Source organism: Bubalus bubalis, chromosome 4, assembly GCF_019923935.1.
Source record: "Bubalus bubalis isolate 160015118507 breed Murrah chromosome 4, NDDB_SH_1, whole genome shotgun sequence".
In the NCBI taxonomy this organism is placed as follows: domain Eukaryota; kingdom Metazoa; phylum Chordata; class Mammalia; order Artiodactyla; family Bovidae; genus Bubalus; species Bubalus bubalis.
Window position 1 is genome coordinate 38,435,068 of NC_059160.1, and position 22,302 is coordinate 38,457,369.

The window sequence follows — 22,302 nt, forward strand, 5'->3', positions numbered from 1 at the left end:
CATTGCCAACTACTGGAGTTTACTTAAACTCAAGTCCATTGAGTTAGGGATGCCATCCAACCATCTCATCCTCTGTTGTCCCCTTTTCCTCCTGCCTTCAATCTTTCCCAGTATCAGAGTCTTTTCCAGTGAGTCACTTCTTCACATCAGGTGGCCAAAGTATTGGAGTTTCAGCTTCAGCATCAGTTGTTCCAATGAATATTCAGGGCAAATTTCCTTTAGGATTGACTGGTTGGATCTCCTTGCAGTCCAAGGGACTCTCAAGAGTCTTCTCCAACACCACAGTTCAAAAGAATCAATTCTTCGCCACTCAGCTTTCTTTATACTCCAACTCTCACATCCATACATGACTACTGGAAAAACCATAGCTTTAAGTAGATGGCATTTGTTGGCAAAGCAATGTTTCTTCTTTTTAATATGCTGTCTTGGTTGGTCGTAACTTTTCTTCCAAGGAGCAAGCGTCTTTTAATTTTATGGCTGCAGTCACCATCGGTGGTGATTTTGGAGCCCCAAAAATAAAGTCTGTCACTATTCCCAAGGTTTCCCCATCTATTTGCCATGAAGTGGTGGGACCAGGTGCCATGATCTTAGTTTTCTGAATGTTGAGTTTTAAGCCAACTTTTTCACTCTCCTCTTTCACTTTCATCAGGAGGCTTTTTAGGTCCTCTTCACTTTCTGCCATAAGGGTGGTGTCATCTGCATATATGAGGTTATTGATAATTCTCCCAGCAATCTTGATTCCAGCTTGTGCTTCATCCAGCCCAGTGTTTTGCATGATGTACTCTGCATGTAAGTTAAATAAACAGGGTGACAATATACAGCCTTGACGTACTCCTTTTTCTATTTGGAACCAGTCCGCTGTTTCATGTCCAGTTCTTCCTGTTCCTTCCTGACCTACATACAGGTTTCTCAAGATCAGGTGTTTTAGTATTGCTATCTCTTTAAGAATTTTCTAGAGTTTGTTGTGGTCCACACAGTCATAGCTTTGGCATAGTCAAAAAAGCTGAAGTACATGTTTTTCGGGAACTCTCTTGCTCTTTCTATGATTATCTCTCGTTCCTCTGTCTTTTCTAAATCCAGCTTGAACATCTAGAAGTTCATGGTTCATGTACTGTTGAAGCCTGGCTTGGAGAATTTTGATCATTACTTTACTAGTGTGTGAGATGAGTGCAATTGTGATTGTTTGAGCATTTGGCATTGCTTTTCTTTGGGATTGGAATGAATACTGACTTTTTCCAGTCCTGTGGCCACTGCTGAGTTTCCAAATTTGCTGGCATATTGTGTGCAGCACTTTCACGGCATCATCTTGTAGGGTTTGAAATTGCTCAACTGGAATTCTGTCACCTCTACTGGCTTTGTCCCTAGTGATGCTTCCTAAGGCCCACTTCACTTCGCATTCCAGAATGTCTGGCTCTAGATGAGTAATCACACCATCATCATTATCTGGGTCATGAAGATCTTTTTTGTATAGTTCTTCTGTGTATTCTTGCCACCTCTTCTTAATATCTTCTTCTGTTAGGTCCATATCGTTTCTGTCCTTTATTGTACCCATCTTTGCATGAAATGTTCTTTTGGTATCTTTTATTTTCTTGAAGAGATTTCTAGTGGTTCCCATTCTATTGTTTTCCTCTGTTTCTATGCATCAATTGCTGAGGAAGGCTTTCTTATCTCTCCTTGCTGTTCTTTGTAACTCTGCATTCAAATGGATAGATCTTTCCTTTTCACCTTTGCCTTTAGCTTTTCTTCTTTTCACAGCTATTTGTAAGGCCTCCTCGACAACCATTTTGCCTTTTTGCTTTTCTTTTCCTTCGGGATGGTCTTGATTCCTGCCTCCTGTACAATATGTTGAAGTAGCATGTTTATAGTTAGCTTAAATGCTTTTATGTATTTATTTAGCATGAATGCTTTTAGTATTATATCAAGGTTAGTGTTAATGTTAGTGTTTGGTATTGGTCTGGAAATGAGAGTTAAACGTACATTTTATATTGTTGAAATTTAAAGACCATACTTACTGCGGGTTCTTTCCTTTCCATATATTTTCTATTGTGTCATTGAAAAATCAGAGTCTATTTTTTGCCATAAATATTACACAATTTACTCTTGGTTTTTTCTTTTAGGATGTGGAATCATTGATGGAGAAACATAGTATCTTAGAAAAAGATTTCCTTAAAGAAAAAGAGCAAGAGGCCATTTCTTTTCAAGATAGATACAAAGAACTTCAGGTAAACAGTGAATTAAAAATTTAATATGTAGGCCTTTTGATGAAGCATGTCATATGTAATTTCAGAAAGTGCTCAATAAATGCTTTATGAGTGAGGGATCAGATAGTTGCTTAAATATGTAAAATACTGACTAATATTGATGAAATCAATGATAAATGCCATTTTGAAAAGTAGATGTCTCTGAGAAGCTGTGAAGGTTAGTTGCTTGAGTTTCAATCTGGCCTAAAATATTTTGTTTCTGATGATTTTCTCAATTTGGAAATTGCACATTGCAGTTTTTCATATTGTGATTACATTTGAAAAGAACTGATATATTTAACCTTTTTCATAAATGTAATCAGTCTCCTCTTCTCCTCACATTTCCTTAACAAATTTGTTTCTTCTGCAGTCTTACTCATCTCAGTAAATAGCGATTCTGTCTTTCCAGTTGCTAAAGCTGAAACCCAGATTTACTCCTTTTGTACTTACTCCAAGTCTGTTCCTTTAGCTATTGGCTCTACCTTCACAATATCCAGGTTTCGACTGTTTATCATTATGGTCACTGCTGCCAACCTATTCTAAGCCTCCCTTATTTCTTCCTTGGAATACTGAAGTATCTTCTGTTCTAACTTATCTTTCTGCTTCTGTCATTGCCCACTTACAGATCATTCTCTACATGGCAGCCACTGTGATCTGTTTAATAGTTAAAGCTGCTCATGTCATTTCTCTGCTTTGAAACCTTCGGTGGCTTCTCATCTCACCCAAACTAAAAGTCAAGTAAGTCCTTAAAACGGTTTGCAAGGCCCTTCATTTTCTTGCGTCCCTTCTCCCTTCTTTTCCCTGACTCTTTCTCCTCAATTGTTTTACTTTATCCCTCTGTCTAGAATACACATCCCTCACTTTTCTGCATGGTTTACTTTTTGATATCATCCTGGTCTCCATGCCAGTCTCACCTTATCAAGGGAAACCTTTTAGACAGTGCTGACATCCCCTACCAGCCTTCCCATATTCTCCTTTATTTTTCTCCACTGCACTTTTTACATCTGACAAACTGTGTATTTACTTGTTTATTTGCATAGATCATTTTAATAGTCTTCTAAGTGGTCTTCTAGCTTCTACCCTTGCTCTTCACTCCTAATGAGTCTTTGTTTCAGCAGGTGAAATAATGTTTTTAAAAATGTGAATCACTTCATAACCCAACCTCAATTATCATTCTCCTCCTTTCAGTGTAAATTTTCTGACTTCTCTCCAACTCATTGCCAACAACCGCGCCCCCCTACACATACACCACCCCCACTGACCCTTGCTGGCCTCACCTCAGCTGCTAACTTACACTGGGTTCCTAATGAGGTCCAGGTAAATGTGTGAGTCTGTGTTACTGAGAGCATTCCCTGCCTGTTGGGGTGGTGAATGGAGGGAAACAATTTGTGATTCATTCACATTGTCTCTGACTGGAATGCTCTTCCTTTCAGATATCTGCATGGTTTTGTTTTAAAAAGGGCAAAACTTGAAAATAAGGAAAAGCATTAACAGTGTGTTCTTTCAGTGCCCTAGGAGGACATTACTTACTCGACCTACTCACGGATTATTTAGGAGAAATGTAGCAGTGCTATTAAACAGTGCTCACTGTTTACTGTTGATTAAAAGTCTTAGTTGTATTGACATTACATGTCAATTTTTTTTTGACAGAAAAGATACAAACAATACTGGTCTGTTAGAATTTCAAAAAATACTGTTGATATTACCTTATAGGATATTCATCATTTTTGTTTCTAACTAGCACTCTTGCTTAGTCTAATACTCTGTTATTTAAATTTTCTATCCATGTGTGTTAAGTTGCTTCAGTTGTCTGACTCTTTTTGACACTATGGACTGTAGCCTGCTAGGCTCCCCTATCCATGGGATTCTCCAGGTAAGAATATTGGAGTGGGTTGCCATCCTCTCCTCCAGGGGATCTTCCCACCCAGGCATTGAACCCGTGTCGCTTATGTCTCCTGTGTTGACATGCAGGTTCTTTACCACTAGCACTGCCTGGGATGCCCTTTTTATAGGTGTGCCAATTGAAATGCTCTTTGCAATGGTCTTAACATCTGATTCATTCTGTTAACATAAATGATTCATTAATAAAGAGTAGATTAAGTCTGTGATGTATTTCCTTTATATTTATGTGAATCACGTTTCAACTGTTTGAAAATTGTACTCCTTAACAACTCTCATGAACCCTTGCTACCTTTAGAAACTTGCTCAAATGCTACCTTCTTCTGGAAGCTTTCTTTGACTATTCTGTAGAAAATAAGAACCTGTGTACATGGTCAGCGTTTCCTATCCCCATTTCTTTGCTTTTTTTCCCCCCTCTTGTCATAACACCTATTATTTCATTTTGATTTGTTTATTTTTTGTTTTCCCCCACCAGAGTGTAAGCTCCATGAGATTAGGAACTTTCCTTTCCAATGCCTGGAGCAATACTGGCTTATAATATGGCTCAGTCAATACTCTTGAATGCAAGAATTCATTAATATAATGCACCCTGCTCCCCAAGGGCTAATTACAGTGTGTATGTCCACATTTATAGTCACATACTTAGAATTATAGTGCTTATAAGTAGGTTCAGTACTGAATACTGAATACTTTGTGTTTTCTTTTCTCTGCATTGAGTGACTTATTCTGGGCCTGCTAGTGGGACAGATACCTTTGAAATTCAGTTTCTCAGTCTGTTAATGGGAACAATAACGTACCTGAGAGACCAACACCTGACATCATAACACTTTGAGCTTTCCATAGTGAAGGCCAATAGTGACAACATAATTGCTGAAGTACTGCTTTTACTGTCAATAGTGATAATCTAAGAGTAACAACTTCAGTTTTCAAAATGGATATTCAGTATTAAAAGTTTTAAAAACTAATATTCAATATTAAAACTAATATTCAATATTAAAAATACTTTCCTTTTACTAGAAACAATACTTCCCAAGAAAACATTTTTTAGGTGATTTTCATTCAGTACCAAAAAGGACCTCTCTCCTTTTCTTACTATGTGTAAAAAAGAGTAAAGTAACTTAGGGAGTATTTTATCACCTTGGCTAAATAAGTGATAGAAAAGTGTACTAGGAAGTCTAATAGTCAAATTGAACTCAAAGACAGACGTTCTGTTTAGTTTCTATATCACTACTGGGTGATGGAAGAAGTCTGGGCTTATCATTTTGGTCTTTGCTTATAGAGCTGGAGAAGGGATCATGTTTTTTTCCAAGAGGTTTGACTCTCATAGGGTGTTTACTTACCCACTCCAGTGTTCTTGCCTGGGGAATCCCAGAGACGGGGGAGCCTGGTGGGCTGCTGTCTATGGGGTCGCACAGAGTCAGACACGACTGAAGTGACTTAGCAGCAGTAGCAGCAGCAGGGTGTTTACTATCTAAAAGTTACCTGTTCTGCTAGGTTGCCCCTTTGGTGAACCTTTGGGTAGAGAAGGAGAGCTTTTCTCTGGGCTTGTTTAGTTTGTGCTCATTGGCATGTCCTCATTGCTGGTCATTCCATTATCCAGTTTGGAATTTATGAGGGAGACTAAAAGCAAACTTAAAAAATTTGCAACTGTGTCATTCCTGGGTCCTCAGATTCCCAGGTGGTCTGTTTTCTTGTCTCCCTCTGTAGTCTTCTTAGAGTTGTTTTAAAGATAATGTCCGGGCCTTTCAGCTGTACTTACTGAGAAATCTAGGGAGAGGTGCATCTACCTCATCTTAGTCTAGAAGTGAAATAAGAAGGAATATTTTAAATTTTAAATATGTGTTGTAGCTACTACAGGAAATCAATTCCACCTTAAAATACATTAATTTAAAGTAAGTATTTTGAGTAAATTTTTTTTTAACGAAATTAGTGTTAAGTAATCAACTCAGAGTCATTGTAGATAGAGGAGGGGCAAATAAAAATATGTGTAGCTCAATTTGTGAGATAATTCATAAATCTCTATATCTGTATTATACTTATAAGTTTATGCATAAATAGGTTATGTGTTAGACTTTTTGGAAGTATATTTTTAATAAATATTTTTAAATTAATTGTACCTGATTATTAAGAATTGAGAAAATCTTGGGCTTTACTCTTTAACCTACTTTGTGTAATTCATTTTTTTATGGGACTATAGCCCTTTAAAAAAACTGGTACAAAGTTTGTTCTATCTAGTACTTTTTAAGAAATAGAAAATGTGATTAAATTTGTGAATATCAAAGGAGAATACTCTATGCTAAATATAAGTAAGATGAAATTTTAGCAAAAGTGAGTTTTGGAATCATGAATATAAAGTTTTTTGCTTGAATTTTTGGCCTGTCAGTCATCTCTCAGATATTTGAAAGTTAATGTATTTATTGTGTATTTTCTTCGGACTATGGTAATCCATATAATTTTTATATTAAGCCATATATTACATACAAGTTTTCTAAATGTGTGTGGAGCTCAATGAAATAGAAAACATTTTCTTTTCTGCTATTTTTGATGATAGGGATAATATATTGGTGCTTGCTTCTCTGGACATCCTAAATGAAGCAAAATATCCAGGAGTACACAAAGATAACCTGGCAAGAGTGGATTAAATTGACTGAAAAGTTTATGTGTGGAGGTGTACAATACAGAAAAAGAGAAAAAAAAAATTCACACCTTCTCATCACCATGAAAAATCTAGGTATTTTCAAGTGCTCTGAAAATGTAGTACTTCAGTTTTCAGTCTTGTAAAGAAATCTGCCTCTACTTAGACTAGTGTTGGGTGAGCCTTTGTCATGATTTTAGTCTAACCAGAGATGGAATAATTAATAAATGGAATGTTTGTAAGAGCCTTAAACTTTGGGGAAAAAAAAAAAAACCCAAAACAAAAACATTAACTGTTACAGAGAATTCTGCCAGTGTTGATTTTTGTGATATGGTCTAACTGCTAGGCTAGGTGGAGGGGTGTGAATGTGCTGATAACAGAAGGAAATAACAAAGAACGTGAAGCCTGCAGTACAATGGGGGTGTGCACTACCTCTCCTTTCCTGTTCTGTCCAGGGTGTGTAGCCCAAGCAGAGGAAGAAAAGTGAGTCATGCTGCGTTTGAGGTAGCTATTTAAAGGACTTCTCATGAAACATGAATAGAGAACTTATCTTAGTATAATTTGGATTCCAGTGTCTTCTGTTTTCTTTCTTTGACTCTCATAGCAAGTACATCACACCTGTGACAGGCAGTGAGGAAATTTAGAAGTTTATCAAACTGTGCATCTCATAGTGTGACCACATTTTAACAGGTTTAACTAATAGATCTTAGCTGATTGTTAAATCATCTCTGATAGTTGTCAGTATTGGTACCTATGGCTAGATTTGGGAATTTTCTATACAAACTCTTTAAAGATTGAGTCTGTTCCTCCAAATGCTATTCCCCATTGATGTTGCTTAGTTATATAGTATGTTGAGTATTCTGTTTGAGAATTTAATTTAAAAAAAATATTGTGAAAATCCAGTGTTTCAGAGGACTTTCAATTGATCTCATAAATGGGTTTTTACTTGTGTTCTGTTGCTGATTTCAGAGGTTACATTACTTCAATAAGAATACATATTATGCTTAGTATTTTTGTATAGTTTTAAACTGAATACTAGTCAGCTGTTGGGAAGTTGGGTGCTTAGCCAGAGACCACTGTAATATTTTTAGTTATGCTTTATGGCATTAAAGCAATGGCTTTGATATCCTTGAGCATTTAACTTGATAACTTGTGAGGAATTAATCAGTTCTGCATAAGTAAACCAAAATGTAGTTGATGGTAGAAATAGCAAGAGAAGTAGAATTAAAAATAGAGCCTGGAGACGTTACTGAAATTTAAGAGTTGCTTCTTTTGGTTTAGCAGGGAGAGTGGTTTCTTGAGATGGAATCTGCTTTACGTGAAAATTCTGTGAAAGTGGTCAAATGACAACCAGGGTTTAGAATATTATATAAGCTTAGGTGGTAAATGGCAGGGTTTGGAAGGATTGACTCTAGTTTTGGAAAAGTTCTACTGTGGGTCCAATATATCAAGCAGCATTGCATGCTACCGAGAGTGTTTGTGAAAGGAAGAGTCAGTCGTCGTGGCCAACTTCATTGCTAGCCTTATTTCAAGAAATTGCCATACTACCACAGCCATCAGCAACCACTATCTTGATCAGTCAGAAGCCATCAACACTGAGGCAAAACCCTCCACCAGCAAAAGGAGTAGAATTCACTGAAGACTCAAATGATTACTGGTAATTTTTAGCAGTAAAGTATTTTTTGACTAAGGTCACTACATTGTTTTTTTACACATAATGCTATTTGCACACTTAATAGATGAAAGCATGCTGTAAACATAACTTTTGTGTCACACTTGCCAAAATATTTGTGTGACTTGCTTTATTTCAGTATCACTTTATTGTGGTGGTTTGGAATCAAACCCACAATATCTGTGAGGCATGCCTATATACAGATGGTAGTGTACTAAATAAATACACTTTTATTTGAGAAAATATTCTCCTTTTCCTTTTTTAAGAATATTTCTTGGATGCCCATGCATAGTGGCTCATTAAGAGATTCCTTATTATTTTCATTTCATGGGTATCTGAATATATTATTCTGTTTTCTTTTATTGTAAGTACTGCTTCTTTTCAGTCTATTCTTTCAATTTCTTACTTTTTAAAGTCAAATAATTTTACTATAATATGTCTTGGTATTGGTCATTCTGGATTGACTTTCCTAGATTTCCAGTGTGTCCTTTAATATACATATATAGTTTCAATTCCTCTTTCTAAATGTCAAGTAGTTTTTATTAATTATAAACTTAATACCTGTATTATTTTCTCACTATGTTTTATTCATTCTGGTGACTAATTGTGTGTGTATTGGTTACTCTTTGTCTTCCATATTGCCCTTTATTCTTGAATGCTTTTCATCTCTTTTTTCATTTACTTTTGACGTAAAATGTGTTTCCTCTTATTCTCTTAAGGTGTTAAGAAAATAAATGTTCTTAAATGTGTTCTTAAATGTGTTCTTAAATGTGTTCTCTTAAGGTATTATCCATTCAGCTCATTTCATATTATGTTCTTTTTAATTAGTCATCAATTCTGAAATAATTTATTCTGTTATAATTTTTAAAAATTTCTTACATCATTCCTGAATTTTTCTAATAATAATTCATATTATTCTATAATCTACTTTATTACTTTCATAATATCTTTTAACTTACCTTGATGTACAGGGATAGAATTTAAAATTTCTTTTTGAACTACATATTTCTGCTGTGCCTTTATATTCTGTAGGGCTGTCATGCTGTTCCATAAATATATAAATAAAACATTGTCTGGCATTTGACTTAATAATTTTATTTTGTTTTTATGCAAAATTAGTTTTCTTGATCTTTTTAACTGGAGGAGTGATTTAAGGCTTTTTTTACCCTCATGATGGTATAGTGCTCTTGTATTTTTGTCAGATTAAAAGGATGTGGCAAACTTTGTAGATTTTTCTGCTGCTGTTCCTTTCTTTCACTTTGACTTGATATTCTTTTCCTTCCTTTTTCTTTTTGTTGTTGTTGTTGTCTCTGACTTGGTCTGTGTGGATTCCGTTCTTAGCTTTTTCTGCTCAGTATGGGGCTGGCTTTCTCTTGACATAGAGTTTACTGGATCTGGTTTATCCAGGCCATTAACACTAGGGACACTCATACTTACGGGAATGGTAGGCCCCTCCGTCTTACCTGCTGTCCTCACACTGGCCTGCTGACCTCTCTGGTGAGTTGTTGTTGTCGTTCACTCCCTCAGTTGTGTCCGACTCTTTGCGACCCATGGACTGTAGCATGCCAGGCTTCCCTGTCCTTCACCATCACCCAGAGCTTGCTGAAAGTCATGTCCATCTAGTCGGTCATGCCATCCAACCATCTCAACTTCTGTCATCCCCTTCTCCTCCTGCTTTCAATCTTTTCCAGCATCAGGGTTTTTTCTAAGGAATCAGTTCTTTGCATCACGTGGCCAAAGTATTGCAGCTTCAGCCTCAGCATCAATCCTTCCAATGCATGTTTGGGATTGATGTCCTTTGGGATTCACTGGTTTGATGTTGCAGTCCAATGAACTCTCAAGAGTCTTCTCCAACACCGTAGTTCAAAAGCATCAATCCTTTGGTGCTCAGCCTTCTTTTTGATCCAGATCCCATATATTAGCTATTTTGGAGTTCTCATGTTTCATGTGGCTAAAAAACATCTTTTGTTTATTTTTATATACTATTGCTTGGTCCATGTAGGTGCCTGTGAGAATTATTGAAATAAAAAAGAAATGTCAAGAGAATAAAGAAAAACTACTTGGGAAGACTACTACTTTATGCGTTGTTTCATCTTCAATTTTATAGAAAGTCAATTATATTACATTTTCGTGATAGTTACTGAATTTCATGTGCTTCATTCCATTTTTTAAAATTTTTTTTAATTTTTAAAATTTTTTAAAATTTTTTTAAATTTTATTTTTTAACTTTACAATATTGTATTGGTTTTGCCATATATCAAAATGAATCCGCCACAGGTATACATGTGTTCCTGATCCTGAACCCTCCTCCTTCTTCCCTCCCCATACCATCCCTCTGGGTCGTCCCAGTGCACCAGCCCCAAGCATCCAGTATCGCGCATCGAACCTGGACTGGCAACTCGTTTCATATATGATATTATACATGTTTCAATGCCATTCTCCCAAATCATCCCACCCTCTCCCTCTCCCACAGAGTCCAAAAGACTGTTCTATACATCAGTGTCTCTTTTGCTGTCTCGTATACAGGGTTATTGTTACCATCTTTATACAAGTATATCTAAATGGCTACTACTCATATGATTTTTTGTCCTGTAAATTATAACTTGTGTTTCTACCTTTTTACCTATATCTTTAGAATCCAGATCACTAAGATCATGATTGGTGTTCCTAATAAGGACGTTGTTAAGTCACCCCCCACCCCTGCAAAGATTTAAGTATCTTGAGAATAAACACAGATCAGATCAGATCAGATCAGTCACTCAGTCGTGTCCAACTCTTTGTGACCCCATGAATCGCAGCACGCCAGGCCTCCCTGTCCATCACCAACTCCCGGAGTTCACTGAGACTCACGTCCATCGAGTCAGTGATGCCATCCAGTCATCTCATCCTCTGTCGTCCCCTTCTCCTCTTGCCCCAATCCTTCCCAGCATCAGAGTCTTTTCCAATGAGTCAACTCTTCGCATGAGGTGGCCAAAGTACTGGAGTTTCAGCTTTAGCATCATTCCTTCCAAAGAAATCCCAGGGCTGATCTCCTTCAGAATGGACTGGTTGGATCTCCTTGCAGTCCAAGGGACTCTCAAGAGTCTTCTCCAATACCGCAGTTCAAAAGCATCAATTCTTCGGCACTCAGCCTTCTTCACAGTCCAACTCTCACATCCATACATGACCACAGGAAAAACCATAGCCTTGACTAGACAGACCTTTGTTGGCAAAGTGATGTCTCTGCTTTTCAATATGCTATCTAGGTTGGTCATAACTTTCCTTCCAAGGAGTAAGCGTCTTTTCATTTCATGGCTGCAGTCACCATCTGCAGTGATTTTGGAGCCCAGAAAAATAAAGTCTGACACTGTTCCCACTGTTTCCCCATCTATATGCCATGAAGTGGTGGGACCGGATGCCATGATCTTCGTTTTCTGAATGTTGAGCTTTAAGCCAACTTTTTCACTCTCCACTTTCACTTTCATCAAGAGGCTTTTGAGTTCCTCTTCACTTTCTGCCATAAGGGTGGTGTCATCTGCATATCTGAAGTTATTGATATTTCTCCCGGCAATCTTGATTCCAGCTTGTTTTTCTTCCTGTCCAGCGTTTCTCATGATGTACTCTGCATATAAGTTAAATAAGCAGGGTGACAATATACAGCCTTGATGTACTCCTTTTCCTATTGGAACCAGTCTGTTGTTCCGTGTCCAGTTCTAACTGATGCTTCCTGACCTGCATATAGGTTTCTCAAGAGGCAGATCAGGTGGTCTGGTATTCCCATCTCTTACAGAATTTTCCACAGTTTATTGTGATCCACACAGTCAAAGCCTTTGGCATAGTCAATAAAGCAGTAATAGATGTTTTTCTGGAACTCTCTTGCTTTCTTCATGATCCAGCAGATGTTGGCAATTTGATCACTGGTTCCTCTGCCTTTTCTAAAACCAGCTTGAACATCAGCAAATTCATGGTTCACATATTGCTGAAGCCTGGCTTGGAGAATTTTGAGCATTACTTTACTAACGTGTGAGATGAGTGCAACTGTGCGGTAGTTTGAGCATTCTTTGGCATTGCCTTTCTTTGGGATTGGAATGAAAACTGACCTTTTCCAGTCCTGTGGCCACTGCTGAGTTTTCCAAATTTGCTGGCATATTGAGTACAGCACTTTCACAGCATCATCTTTCAGGATTTAGAATAATACTATTTCTTCTCATTCATTATTCCCTAACTTAGGTGTTAACCTTTCCCTAACTTAGGAGTTAGCAACTTTTTCTTTTAAATGAGGATCATTTTTTAGCACATACAAATGAAAATAATAAACTCTTAAAAAAAGACTAGATTTTTCAAAAGAGTTTAAACAGTAACAAAATTATAAATACTTTAGGAAAGCACCCTTCCACCTTTTATCATCCAAATATGCAGTTTTTAGAAAAGCAAAAATAATATTTTTAGTTCTGCTGCTGCTAAGTCACTTCAGTCGTGTCCGACTCTGTGCGACCCCATAGACGGCAGCCCACCAGGCTCCCCCATCCCTGGGATTCTCCAGGCAAGAACACTGGAGTGGGTTGTCATTTCCTTCTCCAGTGCATGAAAGTGAAAAGTGAAAGTGAAGTCACTCAGTTGTATCTGACTCTTAGCGACCCCATGGACTGCAGCCTACCAGGCTCCTCTGTCCATAGGATTTTCCAGGCAAGAATACTACCAATGGTAAAAATGTATAATTGACCAGATAGATTGTTACTAAATAGCAGTAATGAGAAAATTGACCTTTTAATTTCATAGAGTTCCAAGATTGGAAACATTTTTTTTTTTTTTTTTTTTTTTTTTTAGTCTCATTTGTTTATTTTTGCTTTTATTTCCAGTATTCTGGGAGGTTGGTTGTAGAGAATCCTGTTGTGATTTATGCTGGAGAGTGTTTTGCCTATGTTCTCCTCTAGGAGTTTTATAGTTTCTGGTCTTACATTTAGATCTTGAATCCACTGTGAGTTTATTTTTGTGTATTGTGTTAGAAAGTGTTCTAGTTTCATTCTTTTTTTTTTTTTTTTTTACATTTTTTTTAATTTTATTTTATTTTTAAACTTTACATAACTGTATTAGATTTGCCAAATATCAAAATGGAAACATTTTTGAGAACTGACATTATAGGTATACATTTTTGAAATTTTATACCGGTTAATATTTGAAGGTATCATGTGATTTTTCTCATTCCTGTTCTAATAATTTTGAAAATCAAGTTGTCCCTTTATCAAAACATAATTGTGTAATTTTGAATTCATTAGAGGAATACCATCTTCAATTCTGTAGACTAATTGACCATTGTGAAAATGTTTTTTCTCACTTACACAACAATAGAAATTTAAAATGTTTGCTACCACTTCACAAATCTAAGATAACATAGCTTACATAGATTATCTAAGATAACATAGACAGAGCATGAATTTGATAATATATTTTGAAGGGACAGAAAAAGTAACATTTCCTAACTTCAGAACTCAGAAAATAAAGATTTTTTAAACCATAATTCAAAAAGACATATGTACCCTAGTATTCATTACAGCAGTATTTACAGTTGCTATTTACAGGACATGGAAGCACTGTTTACAGGACATGAAAGCAACGTAGATGTCCATCAATAGATGAATAGATAAAGAAGCTGTGGTATATCTATGCGATGGACTATTACTCAGCCATAATAAAGAATGAATTTGAGTCAGTTGTAGTGAAGTGGATGAACCTAGAGCCTATTAAAAAGAGTCAAGTAAAAAAGAAAAACGAATATTGTCTATTACTTCATATATATGGAATCTAGAGAAATAGAACTAATGAACCTCCTTTCAGGGAAGGAATGGGGACACAGACATAGCGAATGGACTTGTGAACAGAGTGGGGGAAGGAGAGAGTGTACAAATTAAGAAAGTAGTATTGATGTATATACACTATCATGTGTGAAATAGATGGCTGGTGGGAGGTTGCTATACAGGCAAGGAGCCCATCCTGGTGTTCTGTGACAACCTAGAAGGGAAGGATGATAGCAGGGAGGGAGGCTCTGGAAGGGAGGGCATATATGTGTAATTATGGCTGATTCTTGCTATTGTAAGGTAGAGGTTGGTACAGCATTGTAAAGCAGTTATCCTTCAATTAAAAGGGAAATGAAAAACTAATTTTAAGACAAAGTTTTTTAACCTGCTTTTAATTTAAAACTAGTTATCTCAGTTTTAATGAATTGCCTTCATTAAAGAGAAGATTTTCTGCAAAAAGTTTTTAATACCAAAAACTGGATTAAGAATCTACCTTAAATTTAATTACTTATATTCTCATAGTATGATTCTGTGTAAAATTTTAGCAGCAAGTGTATATTACTTTTATATGTTTATTTGGTCTTAGAAGTTTTGCTCATTTTTAATTGAGTGATTCAAGGTTGGATGCTAATTTCATAGTCATGATTTATTTTCAAGTTAGATAGTACATGACCCCTTGTGAGCTATACTAATGCCAAGGTTTATATGAACACATGTCAGAGATGGTATAGAATCATTATCATTGTTATTCTGTGACACTAAATTTTTTTTTTTTTTTTTTTTTTTTTTTGAGCAAGCAGTAGGAACTTTATTTGGAAAGTTAGCAAATGGAGAAGATGATTGGATAGTATCCCAAAAAATCATCTACCCTGAGTTAGGATTCAGGCTTTTTTAATACTGAAAGGGGTGAGGTGTGGTTGATTGCTGCAGACTTCTTAGTGCCTGAATCTTTTGTTCTTGCAGCTGTCTACATAGGCAGGTCACCATATGCTTGTAAACCTCCAACAGACAGGGACTTCCCAGCTGACACAGTGTTAAAGCATCCATCTGCCAATGCAGGAGATGCAAGAGACTTGGGTTCAATCTGTGGGTTGGAATGATACCCTGAAGGAAACAGCAACCCACTCCAGTATTCTTGCCTAGAAAATTCCATGGACAGGGGAGCCTGGTGGGGTACAGCCCATGGGGTCACAAAGAGTCAGACAGAACCCAGCATAGCACAGCCTAACAGCCAGCAAGAGAAATGTTATTTTCTATTATGCAGTGTTTTATCTCTGTGAATGGAAAACTGTTATAACTTTAAAGGTCACAGCCTTCAGAAAGGGCTATCCAGTAACTTATCTCAGGCTATAGGCAGCATTCTTAACTTGTAGCAAAAGCAATAGAATACAAAGGTTAAAGTAAAAGATTCAATATGGAGTCACATTTGTTTTTCTCTTTTACAGAGTGTCCACAATTTTGTTTGTTCATTCATCACACCTAGAAATGTTTTCTGGAAACGACCTATCACCTTTCACATAAATACTTCAATATGTATCTCTAACACATAAACGCTTCATAAAATGAGCACTAACTCTTTAAGATCCCCTACACTCAGCCCAGGTTTGATTGCTCCTTACTGTCTAAACAATGTTACTTTCTCCAGTGAGATAAATCCTCCCATTTTGACTCTGTCTTGGAAAAAACATGGGGCTCCTCTCTGCGCTAGATGCCAATTATAAGACTAACATTCTGCTCTCCCCCTTTTTTTATGATCTTGAATTAGATCTTTAACTTGTCTTATAAATTTAAATAACGTAAAATTTTCGTTTCAGGATCACATAAATTGGTAAAATATAATTTAAATGTTTAGTTACAGTAATCCTATTTACAATTAGGATGTTTATAAGTACCTTTGTCACTTTAAGAGTTCATGGTTTACCTTCTTTATGAGATTGTTAATCACCCAAGGAAAATTCTTGGAGTGCAGGTGGATTTTTTTGTACCCAGTGTTTTTGAGCAGTGCTTAGTGATAGATTTGTGTGTGTGTGTAATGGTATTGCCAAAAAGTAGGAAAACATGGACTTACAATGTGGCCAAGCCTTATTTTCATCCAGTGGTGAGGCAAACCTGTTATTTTTGAATACTCTAGTTTACAATCTCAAGGGATATATTTACTGTATTTTCCTACTTATCTGAGGTCACACTCTGACCTCAACCATTCTAGAACAAAGCCACAGACCTCACCAGTAAATGAAGAGAATGGTTTGAGCAAATTCTTTAAAAATCCATGTACTTTATTTGGTAGGTAAGTCATGGAGTCTTTTTCTCTCTCAACCAGATGGTTGACTACAAAGTAATGGAGAAAAGATGTTTACACTCACAGCAGCCAAAAATGAATGTTGAAGGAGAAAACACACCCAAAGCTTGAAAAATCTGAGAAAATTTGAGGCAGGGTTAGGTGGCTCCCAGGGTCTGTATGTTTTCTCTATATTTTTTTGATGGACTTAAAATTTTAGACTTTACTCAGGTAAAAACATTTAGGAAAGTGGTATCGTAAGGCACATTTACTACATATCAATAGATTTGCTTTCAAGTGTACTATATCCTTTTCTCTTTGAATGTTTACTTGCTTTACATATTCTTTCTGAATATTGTGATTCTGAAGGGAAGAGTCAGGAATTTACTATTTAAAACCTTTTCACAGTACAGAGAATCGTGGCCAAAATTTGTTAGCTTTGGTAGGATACTTATGTAGAATAAATGCTTTCTGAGAATTTTGTGATTGGCTTAACTAGGTCATTGTTACTTCATGATTTACCTCTTAACTGAAAGGCCACATCTTGAAATAACCTTCTTCAGATATATCTGGCTAAAGTAGTGTCTGCTCCCCCTAACCCCACTCTTGCTGTGTTTTCCTCAGAGTACTTAGAGGAATGTTGCTTATGTATGTATTGTTTGACTATTCCTCCCTTTTCTCAGAATATAAGTTCCAGGAAGGTGAGGCATTTTCTGTCCTTTTTAATCATTGTATTATCAACTCCCAAAATAGTGCTTGACACATAAAAAAATGTATGTTGGTTGGTTGGTTGACTGAAATTGTTAATAGCTTGTGAAGTTCTCTGAATTTAGTGTCTCTCCCTACTTCCCCCTTGCTCAAATTCATATGCTGAAGCCCTAACCCCCATTGTGATCGTATCTAGAGATGGTGCCTTTGGGAGATCTTACATTTCAGTAAGGTCAGAAGGAAAGGAAAGGATTAGTGCTCTTTTAAGAGAAACCAGAGAGCTTGGTCACTCTCTTCCCCTAGGGATGTGAAGACACAGCTTGAAGGTAGCTTTCTCTAAGCTATAAGCTAGAAAGAAAGTCCTCTCTAGAAATCATTCATCCTAAGTTTCTTCAGTCATGTCTGACTCTTTGAGACCCATGGACTGTAGCCCTCCAGGCTCATGGGCCCATGGGACTCTTTAGGCAAAAATACTGAAGTGGGTTGCCATGCCTTCCATCAGGGGATCTTCCTAACCTAAGGATCGACCTTGCATCACTAAGATCTCCTGTACTGGCAGGCAGGTTCTTTATCACTAGCACCACTTGGGAAGCCCCAGAAATCATTCATCCTGGCACCTTGATCTTGGATTTCTAGCCTTCAGAGCTGTGAGAAAACAAATGTCTGTTGTTTATCAGCTAATATATGATATTTTGTCAAAGTATCCTGAGTACACTAAGACATGGAGTATAGGTGTTTTTGATGCTTTTGAATTGAGGTGCTGGAGAAGACTCTTGAAAGTCCCTTGGACAGCAAGGAGATCAAACCAGTCAATCCTAAAAGAAATCAGTCCTGAATATTCATTGGAAGGACTGAGGTGGCAACTGAATCTCCAACACTTTGGCCACCTGATGTGAAGAGCCTTCTTGTTGGAAAGACCCTGATGTAGGGAAAGATTGAAGACAAAAGGAAAAGAGGGCCGCAAAGGATGAAATGATTAGATAATGTCACTGACTCACTGGAAATGAATTTGAGCAAACTCCAGGAGGTAGTGAAGGACAGGGAAGCCTGGTACACTGCAGTCCATGGGGTTGCAAAGAGTCAGACATGACTTAGAGACTGAACAACAACAACAAATAGGTGTTTTATATTTAAGGCTGTAGTGTACTTCATCATCCATTTAATGTTTCCTTTTGTGAGCCATCTCTATGCTAAAACTTAGTTGAATTCAATTATTTAAAAGATAAAAGTAAAATATTTTAATAATTTTAAAAAACTGCTTAAGGAATTTATGGTATTTAAAGGAATATTTTTTGATAAAAATATTAGGAAATGTGTATTTTCTTTTGACCTAATACATATATTACCCTTGTATTTTGTTAAATAGCATCTTATAAGAAAATATTTGGTTTCAGCTGTAGATACAGAGTGGAGGGCATTTTAGTAATGAAAAATAGATATAAATATGCTACTTACTCCTTCTGCTTCTGAAATTACAGACTAAGAGCCAGGGAGTGTCACAAGTTACGGCAGTGTCTGAAATCACAGAACAGCCCAAAACCTCTAGAATCTGAAAATGGTAGCCTTCATAGCAAACACTAACTTGCTCTTTTTGCTATTGCTATTGCTAAGTCACTTCAGTCGTGTTTGACTCTGTGCGACCCCATAGACGGAAGCCCACGAGGCTCCCCTGTCCCTGGGATTCTCCAGGCAAGAACACTGGAGTGGGTTGCCATTTCCTTCCCCAATGCATGAAAGTGAAAAGTGAAAGTGAAGTCGCTCAGTCGTGTCCGACTCTTAGCGACCCCATGGACCGCAGCCTTCCAGTCTCCTCCATCCATGGGATTTTCCAGGCAAGAGTACTGGAGTTGGGTGCCATTGCTGTCTCTGAACTTGCTCTTTACTGCATAGGAATTTATAAATGTGGCAACAGCTCAGGTCCTGCTTCTGCTTTAAGACTTAATCAAGGACCTCACACAGTTTAAAATCATTGAGCCCTCTTTTGCTTTCAGTTTCATGAGACTTTTTCCTCCTCTGTTATTTCAGACTTGTTCCCCACGTAGCCTTGGAACTCTCCCCCATTTTGTCATAGTTTCTTTTGTACAGGTAATATGCTTCCTGGAAAGTTTCTTTTTCTTATTTTTCAGTTGTGTACATTTTATATATGTCTATACTTCCTATGCCTTCCATATTATTGCTTCTGTCTTATACATTTTCTTTATTATTTTTCTTAAAACATAATCTTTCTGATAACATGGTCTAATAAGAATTCTAGTATAGAAACCTGTAACTGTGAAAGTTGCTTATAATTTCATACCTTACAGATAACATTAAGATAGATACTATCAATTTCTCCTCTAGAATATTGTATAAATTTATACCTTTACCAAGAAATAAATGAATGTGCCTATTTTGCCACATTCTTGCCTGTACTATGTATTACCAGTCTTTTTGCCAATTAGAAAAGTAAAATATATCTCTTGTTTTTTAATTTTTATTTTCTTATTGATATGTATGAATTTTCCTTGTGCTGTTAACCATTTTCATTTCATCCCTGAATTTTATTTCTTTTTTGTCCATTAAAAAAATCTATTCATCAAATTTTTAATAATTTATAGAAAACCTTTATACATGAGGGTTATTTACACTTTGCCAAATATTATGAGGATTATTTTCCATTTAATTGACCATTTAGTTATCTATATGGTTATACTTCTTTTTCTTAGCTAATCTTAACTATTAGTCTTCCAGTTAGATTTTAAAATCATTCAACATGTTAAATTTAAAAAGAATACTCGAAATTCTGATAGAAATTTCATTAAATTTTTAGATTTACATGTAGAAAATTGACATTATTCTGTATTCAGTTCAGTTCAGTTGCTCAGTCATGTGCCAGCCTTTGCAACCCCAAGGACTGCAGCATGCCAGGCCTCCCTGTCCATCACCAACTCCTGGACCTTGGTCAAACTCATGTTCATTGTGTTAGTGATGCCATCCAACCATCTCATCCTCTGTCATCCCCTTCTCCTCCTGCCTTTAATCTTTCCCAGCATCAGGGTCTTTTACAATGAGTCAGTTCGCATCAGGTGGCTAAAGTATTGGAGCTTCAGCTTCAGCATCAGTCCTTCCAGTGAATATTCATGACTGATTTCCTTTAGGATTGACTGGTTGGGTCTCCTTGCAGTCCAAGGGACTCTCAAGAGTCTTATCCAACACTACAGTTGAAAAGCATCAATTCTTTGATGCTCAGCTTTCTTCATAGTCCAACTCTGACAACCGTACATGACTACTGGAAAAACCATAGCTTTGAGTAGACAGAGCTTTGTTGGTAAAGTAATGTCTTTTCTTTTTAATATGCTTTTCTTGGTCATAGCTTTTCTTCCAAGGAGCAAGTATCTTTTAATTTCAAAGCTGCAGTCACCATCTGAAGTGATTTTGGAGCCCAGAAAAATAAAGTCTGTCACTGTTTCCACTGTTTCCCCATCTGTTTGCCATGAAGTGGTGTGACTGTATGCCATGATCTTAGTTTTCTGAATGTTGAGTTTTAAGCCAACTTTTTCAGTCTCCTCTAACTTTCATCAAGAAGCCATTTAGTTCTTTGCTTTGTGCTATAAGGGTGGTATCATCTGCACATCTGAGGTTATTGATATTTCTCCTGGCAATCTTGATTCCAGCTTGTGCTTCATCCAGCCTGGCATTTTGCATGATGTACTCTGCATATAAGTTAAATAGGCAGGGTGACAATATACAGCCTTGATGTGCTCCTTCCTGATTTGGAACCAGTCTGTTGTTCCATGTCCAGTCCTAACTTTTGCTTCTTGATCTCCATACAGATTTCTCAGGAGGCAGATCAGGTGGTCTGGTATTCCCATTTCTTTCAGAATTTTCCACAGTTTATTGTGATCTATACAGTCAAAGGCTTTGGTGTGGTCAATAGAGCAGAAGTAGATGTTTTTCTGGAACTCTCTTGCCTTTAAGATGATCCTAATACAATTATGTAAAGTTTAAAAATAAAATTAAATTAAAAAAACAAAAAACAAAAAACATTGTAATGTAAGATGATCCAGTGGATGTTGGCAATTTGATCCCTGGTTCCTCTGCCTTTTCTGAAACCAGCTTGAACATCTGCAAGCTCACGGTTCACGTACTGTTGAAACCTGGCTTGGAGAATTTGGGGCATTACTTTTCTAGTGTGTAAGATGAGTGCAGTTGTGCGGTAGTTTGAACATTCGTTGGTATTCCCTTTCTTTGGCAGTAGAATGAAAACTGACCCTTTCCTGTCCTGTGATCACTGCTGAGTTTCCCAGATTTTGAAGGCATATTGAGTGCTGCACTTTCATAGCATCATCTTTTAGGATTTGAAATAGCTCAACTGGAATTCTATCACCCCCACTAGCATTGTTTGTAGTGATGCTTCCTAAGGCCCACTTGATTTCACGTTCCAGGATGTCTGGCTCTAGGTGAGTGATCACACCATTGTGGTTATCTGTGTCATAAATTCCGTGATTCCATGTATTAAATTGTTCTTTAGGGGATGTGTTTCTCAGTTTATTCCAGACTTTTAAAATATCTCTCAGTTGAGTTTTATAGTTTTCTTCTTATAACTCCTGGACATTTAGTGTTAAGTTTTTCCTAAACATGTTAAGAGTTTTTGTTTCACAATAAATTTATAATTATACTTGTATTGTGAATTTATACTTTATAATTCTAAATAACAGATATATCAATATACTTGTTATTTAGAATCAGGTTTCTTATAATCTCACCTTGGCTTTCAATCTTGATAGTTAAAAGCCCTTTAGCACCTACTATTGCTATAGATTTTACTCCTGAATTCAGTGCAACAAACTAGAGTACATATACTCTCCCAGGAACTGTGTTACACCAAGAAGGTAGAAATGTTTTTGATTGGGTAAATGAATAAAAGAATAAATGCAAGCATTGTCATGTAGTCTGATAGTATGCTAAGTATGCAAGATCATGAAGGAGGAAAAGTCATTAGAATTTCGACTCAGAAGATTGACTGGTCTTTGTGGTCATCAGTGGGGAGGGGATGGATTGTAGAGGGAGGAACATGTGCAAAGTCCTGCAGGTATAAAATAGTGTGACTGGTTTGA

The 22,302-nt window shown here is 36.7% G+C and overlaps 1 protein-coding gene across 7 annotated transcripts in view; it reads left to right on the plus strand.

Annotated features, from left to right (window-relative positions):
- The window catches only part of CCDC91 (coiled-coil domain containing 91), a 394,145-nt gene that overhangs the window by 143,878 nt on the left and 227,965 nt on the right, over positions 1–22,302 (plus strand). For all 7 annotated transcript variants that reach the window (XM_025283437.3, XM_044941290.2, XM_025283433.3 and 4 more), the window contains one exon: positions 2,118–2,222. In XM_025283437.3, the coding sequence (XP_025139222.1) occupies positions 2,118–2,222 (105 nt within the window). The remainder of the gene's footprint in view (positions 1–2,117; positions 2,223–22,302) is intronic.